The sequence below is a fragment of the Aethalodelphis obliquidens genome, unplaced genomic scaffold (assembly GCF_003676395.1).
Source record: "Aethalodelphis obliquidens isolate GAN/ISIS:26980383/991018 unplaced genomic scaffold, ASM367639v1 scaffold45, whole genome shotgun sequence".
Classification (NCBI taxonomy): Eukaryota; Metazoa; Chordata; class Mammalia; order Artiodactyla; family Delphinidae; genus Aethalodelphis; species Aethalodelphis obliquidens.
In genome coordinates this window covers 16,580,131-16,600,206 of record NW_020837989.1, presented here as the reverse complement: position 1 = coordinate 16,600,206, position 20,076 = coordinate 16,580,131, and the positions used below count along the sequence as shown (strand labels likewise).

Sequence of the window (20,076 nt, the reverse complement as noted above, 5' to 3'; positions counted from 1 at the left end):
GGGTCAGGAAGGTCTGAGAGAGCTGCTGCCTTTTCTTTCCAGCGCACCTTGGTAATCCGAGGAGCAACTGTAGCGAGGTGCATTCGGTCCTACGAAGCAGCATCGTGAAGAGAGAGAAGTCTCCCCACAGGGAAGACGCGGGAGTGCAGGAAGCGCTGTTTCCTTTTCTGATGTCTTTGTTCAGCCTAGTGAACTGCGCAGCAGTTACGCTGAGAGATTCCGGAAGAGATAGCCGAGGATTTAAAAGTGAGGAATCTCGCCAAAGATCTACATGTTGGTGACAAGAACCATGGGTGAGTGCTGAGAAGCCTCTCTTTACCGCCAGTAAAGAGAGTAGGAAGGAACAAATGACAGGATAGATCTAGCCAATAGGCCAAAGGAAGTCCCTAGGCCCCTTGAATCTGAAACCTTCACTGGAAATCCTATAAATGTTTTTTATATAAATTATTTATCCTGGATATAAATAACATACGGCTTTGAGCACAGCCATTTTGTTTTGAAAATTCTGGAAAACATCTTAATAGGAGCAAAGTTTACTCCTAAACTGCAGTAGATATGGATGCTGCAAGTAATTCTCTACAAGTTTATCAAATTAATTTCAGTTAACCATCTCCCTCACTGCCCAAAGTAAAAGAGAACACTAGGGCAGTAAATATTCTGGTTATTTATTGGAGAAATCTGGACCAGAGTAGCAGAGCTGCCACCACTTAGTGGTGGGGAGGAGTCTCAGGGCAAGATGCAGGTCTTGGATGCCAAAGCCAGTCCTCCCATGCTGAGCTACAAAGTATACAGCAGAGTCTGCCTGCCAGAGAACCTCCTTGTCTGCATTCTTCAGGTGATCCCTGCTGACCTAGATGACACCCTTAAGGTAGAGTTCTACACTTTCCACATGGTCTCACAGAGCATACACAGTATATTCAATAACGACAGCACCATCTTTGATTTTGAAGAATGACTGTTATATCACAGCTTAGAAGAGAAGACTGGAGACAGTTAAAGGCGCTTTTCACAATCCTGGTTGAAACGCAGGTTGAGAACTATGATACAGTGCAGGTGATTTTCAGCTGAGTGTTTAGTCCTATTAGAGATAAGAACTGTGGTTGCTCTAATCAAAACAACAGGACTCAGAGATTTCTTGAAGAGAAAAGTGAAAGATATTGTAGAGAGTAATAAACACATAGCCAAACAATTCACAACAAAGAATTACTATGTAATTCTTTGTAAGCTACTGACAGAAAGGATTCTAAACCGGGAGCAGATTCGGAATCACGAGGTAACAAAGACAAGCTGTCCCTCTCCTCCAGTGTAAGCATTAGCCTGCATATAACCCACATCAACAAAAATGCTCTAATTTTCCAACAGGTCTACTGTATGGTCCAGGAGATTGGGAATGGGAGGCTCACCCAGAGCCTCCATTGCACACTTTAGCACTTCCAACTGAAACTTGGTGCCCTAAGTGCCTCCTATTTTTCCTGACCAGTGACCTGGGTGCTGTTGTCTGACGTGTCAGTGAGTGCAGAGCACAGTGGTGTTCACTGCAGCCTACCTTTGAGCTGACTCTGTGGCCTGGGACCAGTGCTCTGTGTCAGCCTGAGCCTGCCTGTAATGGTGTACTACCACTGCAAAAACTCACAGAAGACGTGCTATGCTGGGAGTTGCACCTGGAAGTCACATGCCTCTTCAATGGGGCATCACACACTGCAGCTCGACTACCTGGTCGCCAAGGTGACTGGGGCGCAACACCTGACTGTCCTATCAGGTGTCCTAATCTGACTCTTCAACCTGAGAATGCACAAGAGCAAGATGCCCACTGGGGCACTGCAGATGACAGAGACACCGTTCTCTGGGGCTTGCTGGTCACCATGCTCAATGACGACATTCGTCATGCTGCAGCTAGTCTTTGCAGGAGTTGTGGACAGACCTCAGCGACCACCCAGCACCTACTGCCAGAGCTACAGCTTTACCTGGTCATGGCCTTTTCACCTTGATCTTCATGTTCTTCTTCCTAGCAGTGACTCTGGCCATAGCCTGGTGCCTGCAGTGCTCCTCCAGCCCTGCAATTCAGCCTGGTCCAAGACTGGACGTGGAGTTGCTCCCACTTCAGCAAGAGAGATTTGCCCTATTCCTACAGTCAATATGTGACTTCAGATATTGCAAAGTCTTAATTTCTTCAAGTTAACTCAGAAACATCTTCAACTAGATAGTTTCTGTAGTACCAGCAGTGACGCCTTAACTATTACATTGGATTCAAATGTATTCGTGTGAGTTTTAACACTTTTATTTCATAAATATCACCCTGCTGTAAGCAATCCTGCTTATTTTTTGTTGTCTTTAGGGGTGTGGGAGAGCTCTACAAGTTTGCTTGCTAGTTTCTATGTATATTTTGATTTGTTTCGTTAGCCCAGAAAATTCCTTTGGGCAAAACTTTGTGCCTATTAATGTACGTTCTGAAAAAATTATGTTTCTGGCTAAAGAGTTCTTTCCTCGAAATATTGAAGGAGGTTCACTGCATCTTTAAGTTTCTGCTCTTGGGCTACATTATATTTGTCTTTGAGAAGCTGGGAAACTGTAGATTTGGTTGTGTAAGAACATAGAGTCTCTCTCCAAGAACTATTCTGGCCTTTGATTGTTTCCCTGCATCATTTTCCAGAGCCTTCTCAGTCATGCTGTCCATGGGTTGGCTGCCAATATCTGGCCCAATTTGTTCCTAAAATTGTCGGCCTCTGGAATGCAGAGATCATTCTTCCCTAACTTCTGTGTAAGGATAAATAAATCACACTAAGCCCAAGACACTTCAGTTAGTAACCTTTTACTAATTTGCAATGAGTAAAAGAAGGAAGGCAATATAGTTTTAAAATCTTGCTGTTTTAGAAAACCAACTTCTTTTGGAGAAAACATTAAGTGTGGATGTAGGAGAATACATATTATCCTAATATAGACTATCTAAAAATAAAGATGTGGCCTTTTTATTTTCAATTTTGAAAAATATCACTACCTCTTGTGTCTCTTAAATTTAGTCTAAATTAGATATTCATGTGACATTTTTCCAATGAAATTCCAAGAGCCCAGTGGTTTTTTGTTGTTTGTTCGTTTTGGCCACGTGGCGTGGCACGCGGGATCTTAGTTCCTCGACCAGGGATCAAACCCCTGCCCCCTGCAGTGGGAGCATGGAGTCTTAACCACTGGACGGCCAGGGAAGTCCAAGCCCAGTGTTATTTTAATATATCAAAATATATTACTTTCAGCTGAGTTGAAGGTCTTTTAAAAGCCCATATTAGGGCTTCCCTGGTGGCGGAGTGGTTGAGAGTCCACCTGCCGATACAGGGGACACGGGTTCATGCTCCGGTCCGGGAAGATCCCACATGCCGCGGAGCGCCTGGGCCCATGAGCCGTGGCCGCTGAGCCTGCGCATCCGGAGCCTGTGCTCCACAACGGGAGAGGCCACAACAGCAAGAGGCCAGCGTACTGGAAAAAAAAAAAAAAAAAGCCCATATTAAAGGTCTTTTTAAATCCACATAATACATAGATGCTTCAGTAAAAGAGGAAAAATAAGGATGGAGTAAAATATGTCCTTCAAAATTCCAAGGTTTCTGCTAAATATTCAGAGCGCAATGGATAGGAAATGGGATAGTCCAATTTTTTAAAGTCTTGCTTACACTCTAAAAGTTTATTTTTCCTTTTAGTTTTTTTCATCCTCCAGTCAAAGGGCATTTGCTCTTCTATATGGCCTGTGAAATTATCAAGTGATCAAAATGTACTACAGAAGAAGTGGAGGAATGATTTGTCCCCTTTGTGATACTTCCTGACTAGCAAATGGAAAGCTGATAGCTTGGGAATACTACTGGAATATCCAGGATAGCTTGGATTCTACTGTATGTTACAATTAAGCAATATGTAGATGTAACTAATTAAATGAACACAGCAATTTCTCCTTTTCATAGTTATAATGTATAATGCTTAACTATTTCCTTGACAATAAACTAAGACTTGAGGAAAGGTTGATCAGGTTAGTGAGAAGAGTAAGTTCAAGTATTATCTAGGAGTGTAGTAACTGGTTAGGACTCTGGGTGCCGCTGTTCACCAGTCTGGGAGATAAAGGCAGCGCGCGCGCGCGCACACACCCACACACAAACACACCGAGGGGAAAAAAAAACTTCTTAGAACCTCCATCACTGCCAGATTGAAAACAGACTCCCTGAGGCTGCCCAGATCCTACTTCAGGACCCCTTTATGCTCTGAATTCTCCTGAAAATTCGGTTAATTTAGACTCAGAAGAGCAGAGAAACAATACTGTTGGTGCCAGACTGGGAGAAAACTACGAAGCAAGAGAGCAATGACGATTCGAGTGAAGGTGCTCGGCTGCCGCAGGCTGGTCTTGCTGTTCCTTTTTCTGTGGATGTTGTTGGAAGCCCAGGCTGGGAAGATCCGCTACTCAGTGCCAGAAGAGACAGACAAAGGTTTCTTTGTAGGCAACCTTGCCAAAGACCTGGAACTACAACCCCAGGAGGTGGCGGAGCGGGGAGTCCGCATCGTCTCTAGAGGTAGGACTCAGCTTTTTGCTCTGAACCCGCGAAGCGGCAGCTTGGTCACCGCAGGCAGGATAGATCGGGAGGAGCTCTGCGCTCAGACCCTGCAGTGTCTGGTGAGTTTTAACGTCTTGGTAGAGGATAAAATGAAGCTTTTCCCTGTTGAAGTGGAAGTAATTGATATTAATGACAACACTCCGCAATTCCAGTTAGAGGAAGTAGAATTTAAAATGAATGAAATAACCACTCCAGGTACCAGGATCCCTCTACCTTCTGGGCAAGACCTTGATGTGGGTATGAATTCGCTCCAGATGTACCAGCTCAGCTCCAACCCTCATTTCTCCCTGGATGTGCAACAGGGACCTGATGGGTCCCAACAGCCAGAGTTGGTGCTGCAGAGTCCCCTAGATAGGGAAGAAGACGCTGTCCACCGCCTCCTCCTCACCGCTTTTGATGGGGGCAACCCAGTCCGTTCAGGAAGCCTCCGAATTCGAGTTCAGGTGGTGGACGCAAACGACAACCCTCCAGCGTTTACTCAAGCACAGTACCACACGAGTGTTCCTGAGAACGTGCCGCTGGGCACTCGGCTGCTCACGGTAAAAGCCACGGACCCAGATGAGGGAGCCAATGGGGAAGTAACATATTTGTTTCATAATATAGACCACAAAGTGGCACAAGTATTTCACTTGGATTCTTACACAGGAGAAATATCAAATAAAGAACCTCTGGATTTCGAAGAATACACAATTTATCCAATGGAAATTCAAGCTCAGGATGGTTCAAGCCTCATGGCCAGAGCTAAGGTGCTGGTCAAAGTTCTGGACATAAATGATAATGCCCCAGAGGTGACCATCACCTCTGTCACCACTGCAGTCCCAGAAAACTTTCCTCCTGGGGCCATAATTGCTCTTATCAGTGTGCACGACCAGGACTCCGGAGACAATGGTCGCACTACGTGTTCCATTTCTGGAAATCTACCCTTTAAATTAGAAAAGTTAGATGATAATTATTACCGTTTAGTGACAGAAAGAACAATGGACAGAGAACTTACCTCCCAGTACAACATCACAGTAACAGCAGCAGATCAGGGAACTCCGACTCTATCTACCGAAACACACATTTCACTGCAAGTGACAGATATCAATGACAACTCCCCTGTCTTCCTCCAGGACTCCTACTCCACCTACTTTCCAGAAAACAACCCCAGAGGTGCCTCCATTTTCTCCGTGACTGCCCACGATGCTGACAGCAATGAGAATGCACGAGTCACTTATTCCCTGGTGGAGGACACCATCCAGGGGGTACCTCTATCCTCCTTTGTCTCCATCAACTCAGACACTGGAGTCCTGTATGCGTTGCGACCCTTCGACTATGAGCAGTTCCGTGACCTGCAATTGAGAGTGACTGCAAGTGACAGCGGGGACCCGCCGCTCAGCAGCAACGTGTCACTGGACATATTCGTGGTGGACCAGAATGACAACACACCTGAGATTCTGTACCCCGCCCTCCCCACTGACGGTTCCACCGGTGTGGAGCTAGCACCCCGCTCCGCAGAGCCTGGCTACCTGGTGACCAAGGTGGTGGCTGTGGACAGAGACTCGGGCCAGAACGCCTGGCTGTCCTACCGCGTTCTCAAGGCCAGCGAGCCGGGACTCTTCGCGGTGGGGCTGCACACGGGCGAGGTGCGCACAGCGCGGGCCCTGCTGGACAGAGACGCGCTCAAGCAGAGCCTGGTGGTGGCGGTCCAGGACCACGGCCAGCCCCCTCTCTCGGCCACTGTCACGTTCACAGTGGCGATGGCTGACAGCATCCCAGATGTGCTGGCCGACTTGGGCAGCATGGAACCCTCCACCAACCTGGACAACTCCAGCCTCACGCTGTACCTGGTGGTGGCGGTGGCCGCGGTGTCCTGCGTCTTCCTCGCCTTTGTCATTGTGCTGCTGGCGCTCAGACTGTGGCGCTGGCATAGGTCGCGTGTGCTCCAGGCTTCAGGAGGAGGATTGACGGGCGTGCCCGTCTCTCACTTTGTGGGCGTAGACGGGGTGCGGGCTTTCCTGCAGACCTATTCCCACGAGGTCTCGCTCACCGCGGATTCGCAGGTGAGTCACGTGACCTTCCCGCAGCCCAACTACGCTGACACGCTCATCAGCCAGGAGAGCTGTGAGAAAAAGGATTTTCTATCAGCACCCCAGTCTTTACTTGAAGACAGAAAGCAAACATTTTCTCAGGTAAACTTTGTGTAGTAAGTTTATCTAGGTAAAAATAATTCCTGACTTTACTTACTTGCTTCCATTCTTTACTACAAACAGTTCTCTATTTCCCATATATCATTGTAGCTTTCTATTTACAAATTCTGGGAAATCATTAAATGTTTATATCCGAGTATATTTATCATTGTTCTTTCATTAGAACAAAGAGTTCTAATGAAAAGAGTTGTGGAAAGAGCACTGCATTAGAAACAAGGAGATTTGGCTTCTAAAGTTTTCTTGCTTGCTTCTGGCCAAATAATTTTATTTGTCTGTCTTTACCATTCTCTTATCTAGCAAGGATTGGGTTTTACTAGAAAAGGTCCACCAATATTAATGTGGCTAATACTGTTTTCAAATATCCTTAAGTTATAAATATCTCCTAATTTATCCTTAAATTTAATGTAGATGTCATCTGTCGGGGCGCTGTTTTATTTGGGAACATTTGAAAAGGTAAAGATTGTCTAAAGTAGTACTTTTAAGTTGTGTTAATATAAAATTATGGAAATCTAGGTAAGCTGCAAACTTAAACTTTCTTAGCCTTTTGTTTAGTCATTTATTTTGACATGTTTTATGCATGCTCAAGAATGCATCAACTGTTTAAGTAACATGAAATTAAGTAATAAGACGAATGACAGAAAATTTTCTGTGCAACTTGAGAAATAGTTTGAAGCCTCGTGATTTGTATATTATGCCTGTAATGTAAACAACTAACAGAAATCAAGTATATATTCCATTTTAATGTGTGTAAGCTCTTCACAAGAAATGCATCGTAGGGGAGTAAATCTATGCTTTGATATACTTACTCTGCTCCAATAAATTAAAGATACATGTATAAAATAAAAAAGAAGAAGGCAGAAGCATAGTCAGGCACAAATAAAAGATAGATAGCTAAATGGACCGAAGATGGGACAGAAAGGGGTGAGCCAGGCTAAAACCAAAGTGGGAATTCTAGTCTTGTACTTAGATGAGATTGTTCAAGCGGTGTAATAGGGACAAAAGGGCTTCGGGCTAAACAAGGGACCTGAGCCAGGCTTACTGCTTGCATCCAAAATAAGCAGTTAGGCCCCTTAGCTAGTTAAAAAGGGGGAAAATCACATAAAAACATTACCTACCAGTTCCCATGGTCGTAACTTGTTGCAAGCTAAAGACCAAGGGAGTAAGGTGGACACAGATGCTGGCTTCAGGAAATGAACACTAAGTCTCTCAGACCTGAGCTGTGGTATTCAGAATACCACTGCTGCATACCATTAAAGTGCCATTAAAATACCTAGTTATGGCCTGGGACCTGGAGAATTCTGGAACTTTCTTTTGCTAGTGAGAATTTCCTGCCAACAAATTATTATTTTTTAGGTAATCTTTATTTTCTCTGATGGCTTTAAAAAAAATTCTCTCATTCTTGCTGTATGTCTAAGTGTGGATTTTTATTTTTATTTTCTGTTTGGTACCAAGAGTATACTCTCAATACCATAAGTTGTTACAATTTAAAATTTTCTCAACTCTTATAATTTAAAACTTTGCTTCTGTGTATATATAAATGACCTTTTAACCTATTGAAACACCAAGATTGCCAAGTTGGTTGATTTTTTAAATCCATCTATTCTGCTGACAAGATACGTGCTTAAAATAAAATTATACTGAAATACTGAAGGTAAAGATGTCGATAGATATGCACACACACCCTACACACAAGAAAGCAGTCATGTCAATTTAATATAACACCAAAGTAGTGTTTAAGGCAACAACATTAGTGGTGATTTTTTTTAATGAACTGATCATACTTATAAAAAGAACAGACAACCAAAAGGATATAAAAATCATGAGCTCCTATTACCAAACAATATAGCTTTGAAAATAATACAGATTATTTTCAAATCTGAAATTTAAAAGAGACTTTAACACAGTTCCATAAGAAATAATACATCACACAGGCAGAAAATTACTAAGCACACAGCATATTTGAATAACAGAATCTATAAGCTTGATCTGACAGATTTGTTGGGTATTTGTATACACAACAAATATAGAATAGCCAATTTTTACATGAACATATGGAAAATCTACAACAATTTACTACATAGTCATCACAAAAATGGTAGAGCAAATTTCAAAGTACAAATAATATACATGCCTTATGTAGTTAAATCACAAAGTGGCTGGTGAGGAAAATAGGGAGGGATTAGTAAAAGGGTACAAACCTTCAGCTGTAAGAGGAATAAGGCCTTAGGACCTAATGTATAGCGTGAGACTACAGTTGACAACACTGTATTGTATAATAGAAAGTTGCTAAGAGTAGAACCTGATGCTCTCACACACACACAAAAAGGTAAATACGTGAGGCGGTGGATGTGTTAATTAGCTCAGTAGAGGAATCCTTTCACAATGTATACATATATCAAATCATCATGTTGTACACTTTAAATATCTTACAATTTTATTTGTCAATTATACCTCAATAAAGCTGGAAAAATCACAAAGCAAACATTTTAAAATAGTAAAAGGAAACAGAAAAGTTTGGACATTTAAATCTACAACCCTGAATTACTCTTGGATTTAAAAAATCACAATGAAATAAAAACTACAAGAATTAAAATATTACTTATTAAAAATTGTGGAATGCAGAGAAAAGAATATTTAGGGGTAAATCTGTAGACAACTATAAGAATTTCAAAAAGCAAATGATTTAAAACAAGTGAGTTTAGCTTGCCACTCAAGAAACAGAGCAAGAAAGATATAATATTAGCATAAATTTAAATAAAATAATAGGAAAAGTAACAAAAAGTATAAATTATTGAAATGCAAACAAAGAAGAATTATGATGATGAAGCAATAGAAGCCGACACCAGTGGGGAGAAAATGAAACTACTGTCAAGTCCAGTGCTGGGACTAATATCGGCTAGTCAGATGGCATGACTAAAATTCGTTTTAGAGATCTTAAAAGAAAACCCCAAATTCTGATTATAGACAAAGACCTGGAAAAGAGAAAGGGAAGGAAAAGCAAGTAAGACTAGGAAAAAATAAAACAGCTTAATACGAAGCAAGAAACATGAGTGGGAAATAATATACAGAGTAAAACCAGATGTTGTCAAAGACAAAGAAACAGAAATCTTTAGAGAACTACAATAAGGGATGTCGAGCAGTTATTTAATGAGACTCAAAAGTATCAAAACAATGTTGCAGAAAAAGTTTTAAAAAACAAACTAGAGGCTCTACTAGAAAACATGGTGAGTTAATATCAATTGTTTCCAATAAATATTTCATCAGGGTTCTCAGAGGAATGTGTTAAAAATGAAAAAAGTTCAATAGGGAAGAAGCCAAAAGGCAAAAAGACTGAAATGAGACCAGAAGTGTGCAATCTCGCTCAAGAATGTTGATTCAAAATCCTATCTACTATATATGTAATATTTATAGCTTACGACTAAATGGGGTTTATTACTTAGGGATGCAAGAATATTTCAATATAAGAAAATCTAATAATATAAAACTTCATATTAGGGGATTGAAGATAAAAAGCCATATGTTCATTTCAATAGAGGCATAATAAAGGTCTTGAGAACATTCAACACATGATTAAAATCTTTTAGCAAACTGGAAATTGAAGGAAACGTCCTTAACCTGATAAAGAGTATCTATCAAAAACTTATAGAGCTACCCAAAGCAATCTACAGATTCAGTGCAATCCCTATCAAAATCCCAATGCCTTTTTTTGTATAAATAGAAAAAAATCCATCCTAAAATTCATATGGAATGTCAGGGGACCTCAAGTAGCCCTAACAATCTTGAAAAGAACAAGGAACAAACCACCTTCAGTTTCCTTAATGTTCGTGCTGCCTCTCACCTCCAAGAATTTGTACTAAGGTTCTAGAACACTACTCCAGCCTCTTTCTTGATCCAGTCATACCCTTTAGGATCCAGCTTCAATCTTGTTCTGGAAAAGTCTTTCCTGACCCCCAAATCTAGGCTGGATACCCTTCCTATGTATTCTCCCATTGCCCAGGGTTTCCAACCATCATAGCAGTTACCATACTCTATTAAAATACTCTGTGTACTTTACTATGTCCTCCCTTATCCTGTAAGCTTCCTGAGAACAGGGACTGTATTCGTCAGGTGCACCATTTCTATCTCCAGCATCAATCAGGCAAAGTGTCAGGCCTTAATTGGGTAGTCACCCAATTAAATGTCCGAAAATTCAATAATTTAAATACAGATTTTGGGGGGAAAATACAGGTTTTGAAGTTCAATACTAAGCCATTAAGCACAGAAATTTAAAATATATAACATTAGAATATAATGTAGCTAATATTTTTAGATTAATCTTATTGTCTCTGAATATAAAATAAGAGGTTGAAGATGTTTGGCGTAAGGGCAGAGGCTGCCTTGATTAATGCCTCCAACATTCAATGATACTCTCCTTGCAACTACTATCAAGGTCACATTCATTCACACCATTCTTATTCATTCTGAAAAAAAGACTCCTGACTTGAAAGAGCTACTTCTAAGGTATCTTAGAACTGTAAGATTCTTCAAAACAACTTGAAAGTCACAGGGGCAACAAATAATAACTTGGGTTTACCTGAAAGAGTGCAGAAATTACTTAGGCCTCTGGGCGTCGCTGTTGACCACCTAAGAAGTAAGCCTGTGAGACATCCACTCCAACATTACGGCTCGCATAACACAAAAGGCTGGGCGTTTGGCCCGCAAGCTTCGGGACGGCAAAAAAAATTAAGTCCAGCAGCCCACTACTTCTCTCCACAGTTACCTGGGTCCCGTGAATGCTAGTCACATCAGACCCTGAGGAATAAAGATTGGAATCCCGGCCTGGATGCTGGAAGTTGCCTGGGAGAAAAGACTGCAGCTCAAGAAATGGCGGCTCTGCTAAAGTTGCCAAACCGCGGAAGGCTTGTCCTGCTGTGCCTTCTTTTGGCGACCCTATGGGAGGCTGGAGCTGGGCAGATGCGCTATTCTGTGCCAGAAGAGATCGAAAAGGGCTCATTCGTGGGCAACATCGCTAAGGACTTGGGACTGGAGCCTCAGGAGTTGGCGGAGCGCGGAGTCCGCATCGTCTCCAGAGGTAGGACGCAGCTCTTTGCTCTGAACCCGCGAAGCGGCAGCTTGGTCACCGCAGGCAGGATAGACCGGGAGGAGCTCTGCGCTCAGAGCGCGCGGTGTCTGCTGAGTTTCAACATACTCCGGGAAGATAAATTGAGTATTTATTCAGTAGAGGTGGAAATAACAGATATTAACGATAATGCCCCTCGCTTTGTAGTAGAGGAACTGGAGCTAAAAATCAGTGAAATGACTATGCCAGGATTCCGGATCCCTCTGAAGAGCTCGCATGATGCAGACGTCGGAGAGAACACCCTCCAAAGGTACGAACTTAATTCAGATGACCACTTCTCCCTGGACGTGCGAAGCGGAAAAGATGGGAATAAGTATCCGGAGCTGGTGCTGGAACGTGCCCTTGACCGTGAGGAAGAGGCCGTTCACCATCTCGTTCTTGTGGCTTTGGACGGGGGCGACCCTATCAGATCTGGCACCTCCCGCATCCGCGTGATGGTCCTGGATGCGAACGACAACGCGCCTGTTTTTACACAGCCCGAGTACCATGTAAATGTTCCAGAGAATACGCCCGTAGGCACCCAGATACTCACAGTGACCGCCACTGATGCAGATGAGGGATACAACGCTCAAGTGGCATATTTTCTGGAGAAAAATCCTGAAGAAACCTCAGAGGTATTTGAGCTTAAGTCATCATCTGGAGAAATAACGATCACAAAAAGCCTAGATTATGAGGATGCCAAATTCCATGAAATTGATATTGAAGCTCAGGATGGTCCAGGCCTTCTGACCAGAACGAAGGTCATTGTCACTGTTCTCGACGTAAATGACAATCCCCCAGAATTTTACATGACGTCTTCTGCCAGCTCAGTTCCTGAAGACTCTCCTCCAGGAACCATAATTGCACTTTTCAATGTACATGACAGAGACTCTGGGCAGAATGCATTTATCACATGTTCACTCCCGGAGAACCTTCCTTTCAAATTAGAAAGGTCAGTGGACAATTACCACCGACTGGTTACAACCAGAGTCCTTGACAGGGAACAGTTTTCTTTATACAACATCACTGTGATCGCTACAGATGGAGGGAACCCATCTCTGTCCACAGATGCTCACATTTTACTGCAGGTGACAGACATCAACGACAACCCTCCCACATTTCCCCACACCTCCTACTCTGCCTACATTCCAGAAAACAACCCCAGAGGTGCCTCCATCTTTTCCATGATGGCGCATGACCCTGACAGTGATGACAACGCCCATGTAACCTATAAGTTAGCTGAGGACATCATTCAGGGGGCACCTCTGTCCTCCTACATCTCCATCAACTCTGACACTGGCATCCTCTACGCGCTGCGTTCCTTTGACTATGAGCAATTCCATGAACTGCAGTTGTGGGTGACAGCGCATGACAGTGGGAAGCCACCGCTCAGCAGCAACGTGTCACTGAGCATATTCGTGCTGGACCAGAACGACAACGTGCCGGAAATTCTGTACCCCGCCCTCCCTACCGACGGTTCCACGGGTGTAGAGCTGGCACCCCGCTCTGCAGAGCCCGGCTACCTGGTGACCAAGGTGGTGGCTGTGGACAGAGACTCAGGCCAGAACGCCTGGCTGTCCTACCGCCTGCTCAAGGCCAGCGAGCCGGGACTCTTCTCGGTGGGGCTGCACACGGGCGAGGTGCGCACAGCGCGGGCCCTGCTGGACAGAGACGCGCTCAAGCAGAGCCTGGTGGTGGCGGTCCAGGACCACGGCCAGCCCCCTCTTTCGGCCACGGTCACGCTCACCGTGGCAGTGGCGGACAGCATCCCCGAGGCCCTGGCTGACTTGGGCAGCATCAGGACCTATATCAACCCCGACGACTCAGGTCTCACACTCTACCTGGTGGTGGCGGTGGCTGCGGTCTCCTGTGTCTTCCTCGCCTTTGTCATTGTGCTGCTGGCGCTCAGGCTGAGGCGCTGGCACACGTCGCGCCTGCTCCAGGCTTCAGGAGGCGGGTTAGCGGGTGTGCCCGCCTCTCACTTTGTGGGCGTGGACGGGGTGCGGGCTTTCCTGCAGGCCTATTCCCACGAGGCCTGGCTCACCGCGGACTCGCGGGGGAGTCATGTGATCTTCCCGCAGCCCAACTACGCGGACACGCTCATCAGCCAGGAGAGCTGTGAGAAAAAGGATTTTCTTTCAGAACCTCAACTTATACCTGAAGACAAAGAAGAAACTTTTTCTCAGGTAAATTCTCTTCGCAATATACCTGTGAGCTACTTTGCTAAAAGAAATAAATTTACCTAATTACTTAGCTGTCTCCACAGTTTACCATACCTTTTCTATTTCCCATATTTCTTTGCGGATATATTCAATTTTTAGGAAATTAGTCCTGGTGAATTATTTCTTTCTAGTTCTAAGTGTTCACACAGTGTAAACAGGAAGAGGAGCTAGAATCATTGCGTCATGATTATAAATCAGGAGTTAGTAAGTGAAGGTGATATTTAGGTTATCAAAAGACCACTGCCTGAGGAACTGGCGTGTCTGGCTTCTCATACTTCTTTCTCGTCCCTGAGGAAACCATCTCATGCACCTGGATCAACAATTCTTTCCTTCTTAGAAATATAAATGTTGACTTTTATGTTTCCCCAGTTGCCTCCCTCCTTTAAAATTTAAGGCTTTTATGTTTATTTATATTTGTTTATGAATAGTGAAATACTTTAGTTGGTTGTTTTCTTCTCACTCAGTCTTAATATTTTTTCTTCAGTTTGGCAGTGAGATTCTTCATTTTTCTTGATTTGCATGATCTTCCCTATTAAAAGATGCAAATTTAGAAATATATATACTTCACCGTGTTTCAGGAGGGTATGTCATGGAATCTCTGTTTAGTTAAAAATCTCATTAGCCTCTAAAGTAGCTCTGTGTTCCTTTAAGAAGTGACTGAGTTATCATTTGCTCTATAATACATGGTTTGTATAACAGTAAAGATGTTTCTATTCCGTGTTACTTTTTTAAAAAAATTTATTTATTTATTTGTTTATTTTTGGCTACGTTGGGTCTTCGTTGCTGCACGTGAGCTTTCTCTAGTTGCAGCAAGCAGGGGCTACTCTTCATTGTGGTGCGTGGGCTTCTCATTGCGATGGCTTCACCTGTTGCAGAGCATGGGCTCTAGGTGCACGGGCTTCAGTAGTTGTGGCTTGCGGGCTCTAGAGCGCAGGCTCAGTAGTTGTGACATACAGGCTTAGTTGCTCCATGGCATGTGGAATCTTTCCAGACCAGGGCTCAAACCGTGTCCCTGCATTAGCAGGTGTATTCTTAACCACTGCGCCGGCAGGGATGTTCCCCCCCTCCCCCGCCGTTACTTTTATTTTTTCTCATATGTGCAAACCACATTGCCTTCTTATCTTTAAAAATAATATATATCCTCAAGGGATTCAGAGACCATATCAAATTATTGCCCCTAAAGGTTCTCCTTTTACATTTCTCTTCTCAAAATTTCCTACTCACAGCAGCTGTTAAAAATGTTTCCAATTCCTCAACCAACATAAGTCCCCCTTACAACCAAGTTTACCTTCCCCATTCCTCTTCCCATGTTGGCTTTTAGTATGTTAGTTATATATTTAATAACAGAGAACAAAAATTATACTAATATATAAATGGGATCATCTTTTATGTGGAAATAATCATGTACTAAGTCATGTATATAATGGTATTGTCATTCTTTAAGGTGCTGTGATTCTTTATTGTTTAAGGGCATTGGAGGGAGAATTGATCTGAAACAATGCATTCCATTGTCTTACTACTGTTATGTAATATTCTTTGAGATAAAGTTGGAACTCACTGTGGAATAATATGTCATAACATTTTGCAGGTAAATAAAACTATGAACTGATGAAAATTGAATAAAAAGTTCCTTCTAGTGCTTATAGTAACGCTTCCTGAAAATAAATGACTTATACATAGGTATATAATGCATCATGATTGAAGTGACAAATGAATTCCTATTTCTGTGCTTGGAGAGGAAAACAAATACAGGAAAAGGGTTTCTGGCATATAAAACAAAACTTTATCTCTACTAGTTTCAGTTTTTCAGTCCTTAAAAACATCTTCATACTCTAGATTTAGGCAAAGTGGACTACTTTCAGTACCCTGAAGTTCTGTGGTTTCTCTCTCACATCTAGGCACTCCCATGCTCTCCTCTCTCACATCCAGGCCTTATCCCTGATCCACTCCTCTCATGTTTCTTGGGGAAGCCTTTGCTAACTTCCAAGGCCAGGTTGGAGGCCCTCCCATTGCCCTTGGCTTCTCCCATTATGGTAGTTATCTCAATGCACTGTAATTCCTTGTTTGCTTTTATATCCTTGTAACTCTGTGAAGGAAGTGGCTGTGTTCATATTGTTCACCTTAAATCCCTAGGTTTTGTCGTACACTTAATTATATGTGTGTTTAATGAATGGGTTAAATGGAGAATATTGAAACCAAGATGTCAGGCTTTCAAGGACAAATTTCAAGAGGCATGCCTATAAATATGGCTGATATTTCTGTGAGGTTCTTAAACTTTGAACATTTCAAAACAGTAACTTCAGCATGTTTGAAGCAATATTAATGATCTTAAGATTAGCTCATGGCTTCCCAAGGAAGATAACTTGAAGTCACATCCTTTAACATATAGCGATTCAGTTATGTGAAATAAAAACTGATCCCATTACCTCTGATAAAAAGAATTTCAGGTGCTGAGAAACAGAAAGTCTGGCTTGGGTTTGTCTAAGAGGGTGCAGTAAACGGTTATGCCTCTGAGCGTCGCTGTTCACCACTCAAGGAGGAAAACGCCACTGAAGAGCTAATCCATTTCCTTGTTTCCAAAGAGCAAAGAACCAGCAAATCACATTTACAAGATCCGAGGCTGCTCCAAAGCTCACCCTTTCAGTCAGCCAGCTCCGTAACCTATAAATTAGGCCCACGAAAGGGTTAGTTCCTTGAGAAAATAAGACTGAAGTCCGTCGTGAGAAATTGGTACCCAATTCAGAGAGAATAATTCACCAAAAAGGAAATGACCAATTACCTGAGATTCAGAAATGGCGGAGGACTGGCCCTGCTGTACGCGCTTCTGGGGACGCTGTGCAAGACCGGATGCGGGCAGATCCGCTATTCGGTGCCAGAGGAGCTGGAGAAAGGCTCCTTCGTGGGCAACATCGCCAAGGACCTGGAGCTGGAGCCCCAGGAGCTGGCGGAGCGGGGAGTCCGCATCGTCTCCAGAGGTAGGACGCAGCTCTTTGCTCTGAACCCGCGAAGCGGCAGCTTGGTCACTGCGGGCAGGATAGACCGGGAGGAGCTCTGCGCTCAGAGCGCGCGGTGTCTGGTGAGTTTTAACATCCTGGTTGAAGACAAATTGAAAATTTTTGAAGTAGAGATAGAAATTAAAGACCTTAATGACAATGCTCCTGATTTTCTAACGGAGGAATTGGAAATAAAAATTGGTGAACTAACGGTTCCAGGAACTCGATTTCCACTTAAGACTGCATTTGACCCAGATGTGAGCATGAACTCTCTGCTGAACTATCAGCTCAGCCCCAATGACTACTTCTCCCTGGCTGTGAAGAGTGTCTCTGATGGGGCCAAGTACCCAGAGCTGGTGCTGCAGCAGGCTCTTGACCGTGAGGAAAAGAAAGTTCACCAGCTTGTCCTAACTGCTTCTGATGGTGGCGACCCTGTTCATTCTAGCAACTTGAGCATCCAAGTGATAGTGCTGGATGCAAATGACAATCCACCAGTATTTACTCAGCCTGAGTATCGAGTAAGTGTTCAGGAGAACTTGCCGGTAGGCACCTGGCTGCTCACGGTGAATGCCACTGACCCTGACGAGGGATTTAATGCTCAAGTATCCTATGTACTAGATAAAATGCCTGGGAGAATCGCTCAGATTTTTAATCTCAACTCAGTGACTGGGGATTTATCAATATCACAAAGCCTAGATTATGAGGATGCTACTTTCTATGAAATTAAAATTGAAGCACAAGATGGACTAGGTCTCCTTTCAAGAGCTAAGATTCTGGTCACAGTTCTGGATGTGAATGACAATGCCCCGGAAATTACGATTACTTCTCTCACAGGATCAGTCCCAGAAGAGGCTACTGCTGGAAGGGAAATTGCCCTTATCAACGTGCATGATCGGGATTCGGGGCAAAATGGGCAAGTCACAGTTTTTGTTCTGGGAAATATGCCATTTAATTTAGAAAAATCAATAAACCGATATTACCGCTTAGTGACAGCCAGATGCCTGGACCGTGAACAGGTGTCCGAATATAACATCACTCTGAGAGCTACAGATTGGGGAAGTCCGCCGCTGTCCACAGACACACACATCACCCTGCATGTGGCGGATATCAATGACAACCCACCTGCTTTCACTCATGCCTCCTATTCTGCCTACATTCCTGAAAACAACCCCAGGGGAGCCTCCATCTTCTCTGTGACCGCCCAGGACCCTGACAGCATCGAGAACGCCCACATCACCTATGCACTGACTGAGGATGCCTTCCAGGGGGCACCTCTCTCCACCTACATCTCCATAAACTCGGACACCGGAGTCCTGTATGCCTTGTGCTCCTTCGACTATGAGCAGGTTAGAGACCTGAAACTATTGGTGACAGCCAGTGACAGCGGGGACCCTCCACTCAGCAGCAACGTGTCTCTAAGCATACTCGTGCTGGACCAGAATGACAATACACCTGAAATCCTATACCCCACCCTCCCCACCGATGGTTCCACGGGTGTAGAGCTGGCACCCCGCTCTGCAGAGCCCGGCTACCTGGTGACCAAGGTGGTAGCTGTGGACAGAGACTCAGGCCAGAACGCCTGGCTTTCCTACCGCCTCCTCAAGGCCAGCGAGCCGGGACTCTTCGCGGTGGGGCTGCACACGGGCGAGGTGCGCACAGCACGGGCCCTGCTGGACAGAGACGCGCTCAAGCAGAGCCTGGTGGTGGCCGTCCAGGACCACGGCCAGCCCCCTCTCTCTGCCACAGTCACTCTCACAGTGGCAGTAGCTGACAGCATCCCAGACGTCCTGGCCGAATTGGGAAGCCTCAAGCCCTCAGCAGACCCTGACGACTCAGGCCTCACACTGTACCTGGTGGTGGCAGTGGCCGTAGTGTCCTGCGTCTTCCTGGCCTTTGTCGTCGTGCTGCTGGCGCTCAGACTGCAGTGCTGGCACAGACCGCATGTGCTGCAAGCTTCGGGAGGTGTACCAGCGGGCGTACCTGTCTCTCATTTTGTGGGCATGGACGGGGTGCGAGCTTTCCTGCAGACCTATTCCCAGGAGGTCTCGCTCACCAGGGACTCGCGGAGGAGTCACTTGATCTTCCCACAGCCCAACTACGCGGACACGCTCATCAGCCAGGAGAGCTGTGAGAAAAGCGAGCCTCTCCTGATATCTCAAGATTTACTTGAAATGAAAGGAGATGCCAAGCAAATTCAGGTGAGCTTATTTCTTTTTGAACATTATAAAGAACAGTTATGCCAGTGTGGTTATTATAAAGCTTTAACACACATTTATTTGAAAATAAAGCAATGTGGTCGTCATTGATTCTTTTGTTTAAATATATGTTCCTCTCTTCTTCTGGGATTGTGGTGGGGCTGCACTTGCTGATCTGGTATGGCTGAGTGGGCCTAGTAAATAGTTCTGACCAATACATTGTAAATGGAAGTATGTGAATTTCTTCCCAAACGAAGTTCTAGTTGCCATTGTAAAAATTACCAGATTTCTAACTTACTCGTTGAACTTGTGACTGTGCCATCTATCTGGGTCCTTGAATAACTACAGTGACAGAAGAGCCCTGTGGTTGACTCAACATTGATCTGTATACCTGCGATAAGTAGACTTTTTTCATTTTAAATCACTGTGATGAAGTTTGTCACTTCAACCTACCTAGTCTATCCTGGTAAACAGGCATATATATATATATATATATATAAAGCATATATATATATAATATATATTATATATATATAAACACATATATATATGGTATTTTAGGCTATAATAATATGATGCTTAACTCCTTCCAAGACAGACCAAACTCATTTCATCCTGATGACATAAAAATGATAGGGTAAAAAACATAGATGTTGGTCAATTCTTTTACCTGGCATGTAGTCCCTACTTTGTATACTTAAAGTGTGTGTGTGTGTGTGTGTATCCATATGGATTTCAGCCTTTTCTCTGAAGGTGGGAAGCTCAATTGCCTAAACTGTTATGAGCCTTGGAGTGG

General features: G+C 43.9%; 3 protein-coding genes across 3 annotated transcripts; all 3 read left to right on the top strand.

The window, feature by feature from the left end:
* Positions 1 to 3,468: 3,468 nt before the first annotated feature.
* On the top strand, positions 3,469 to 7,508 carry LOC113606934 (protocadherin gamma-A1-like). The gene has a single exon (XM_027081830.1). The coding sequence runs from the start codon at positions 4,334 to 4,336 to the stop codon at positions 6,767 to 6,769; it is 2,436 nt and encodes an 811-aa protein (XP_026937631.1). The 5' UTR covers positions 3,469 to 4,333; the 3' UTR covers positions 6,770 to 7,508.
* Positions 7,509 to 9,303: 1,795 nt separating this feature from the next.
* LOC113606933 (protocadherin gamma-A2-like) lies at positions 9,304 to 14,905 on the top strand. Its single transcript, XM_027081829.1, has one exon. The coding sequence runs from the start codon at positions 11,636 to 11,638 to the stop codon at positions 14,114 to 14,116; it is 2,481 nt and encodes an 826-aa protein (XP_026937630.1). The 5' UTR covers positions 9,304 to 11,635; the 3' UTR covers positions 14,117 to 14,905.
* Positions 14,906 to 15,147: 242 nt separating this feature from the next.
* Positions 15,148 to 19,680, top strand: LOC113606931 (protocadherin gamma-A3-like). Its single transcript, XM_027081827.1, has one exon. It carries the CDS (start codon positions 16,860 to 16,862, stop codon positions 19,389 to 19,391), a length of 2,532 nt encoding a protein of 843 aa, XP_026937628.1. The 5' UTR covers positions 15,148 to 16,859; the 3' UTR covers positions 19,392 to 19,680.
* Positions 19,681 to 20,076: the final 396 nt, after the last annotated feature.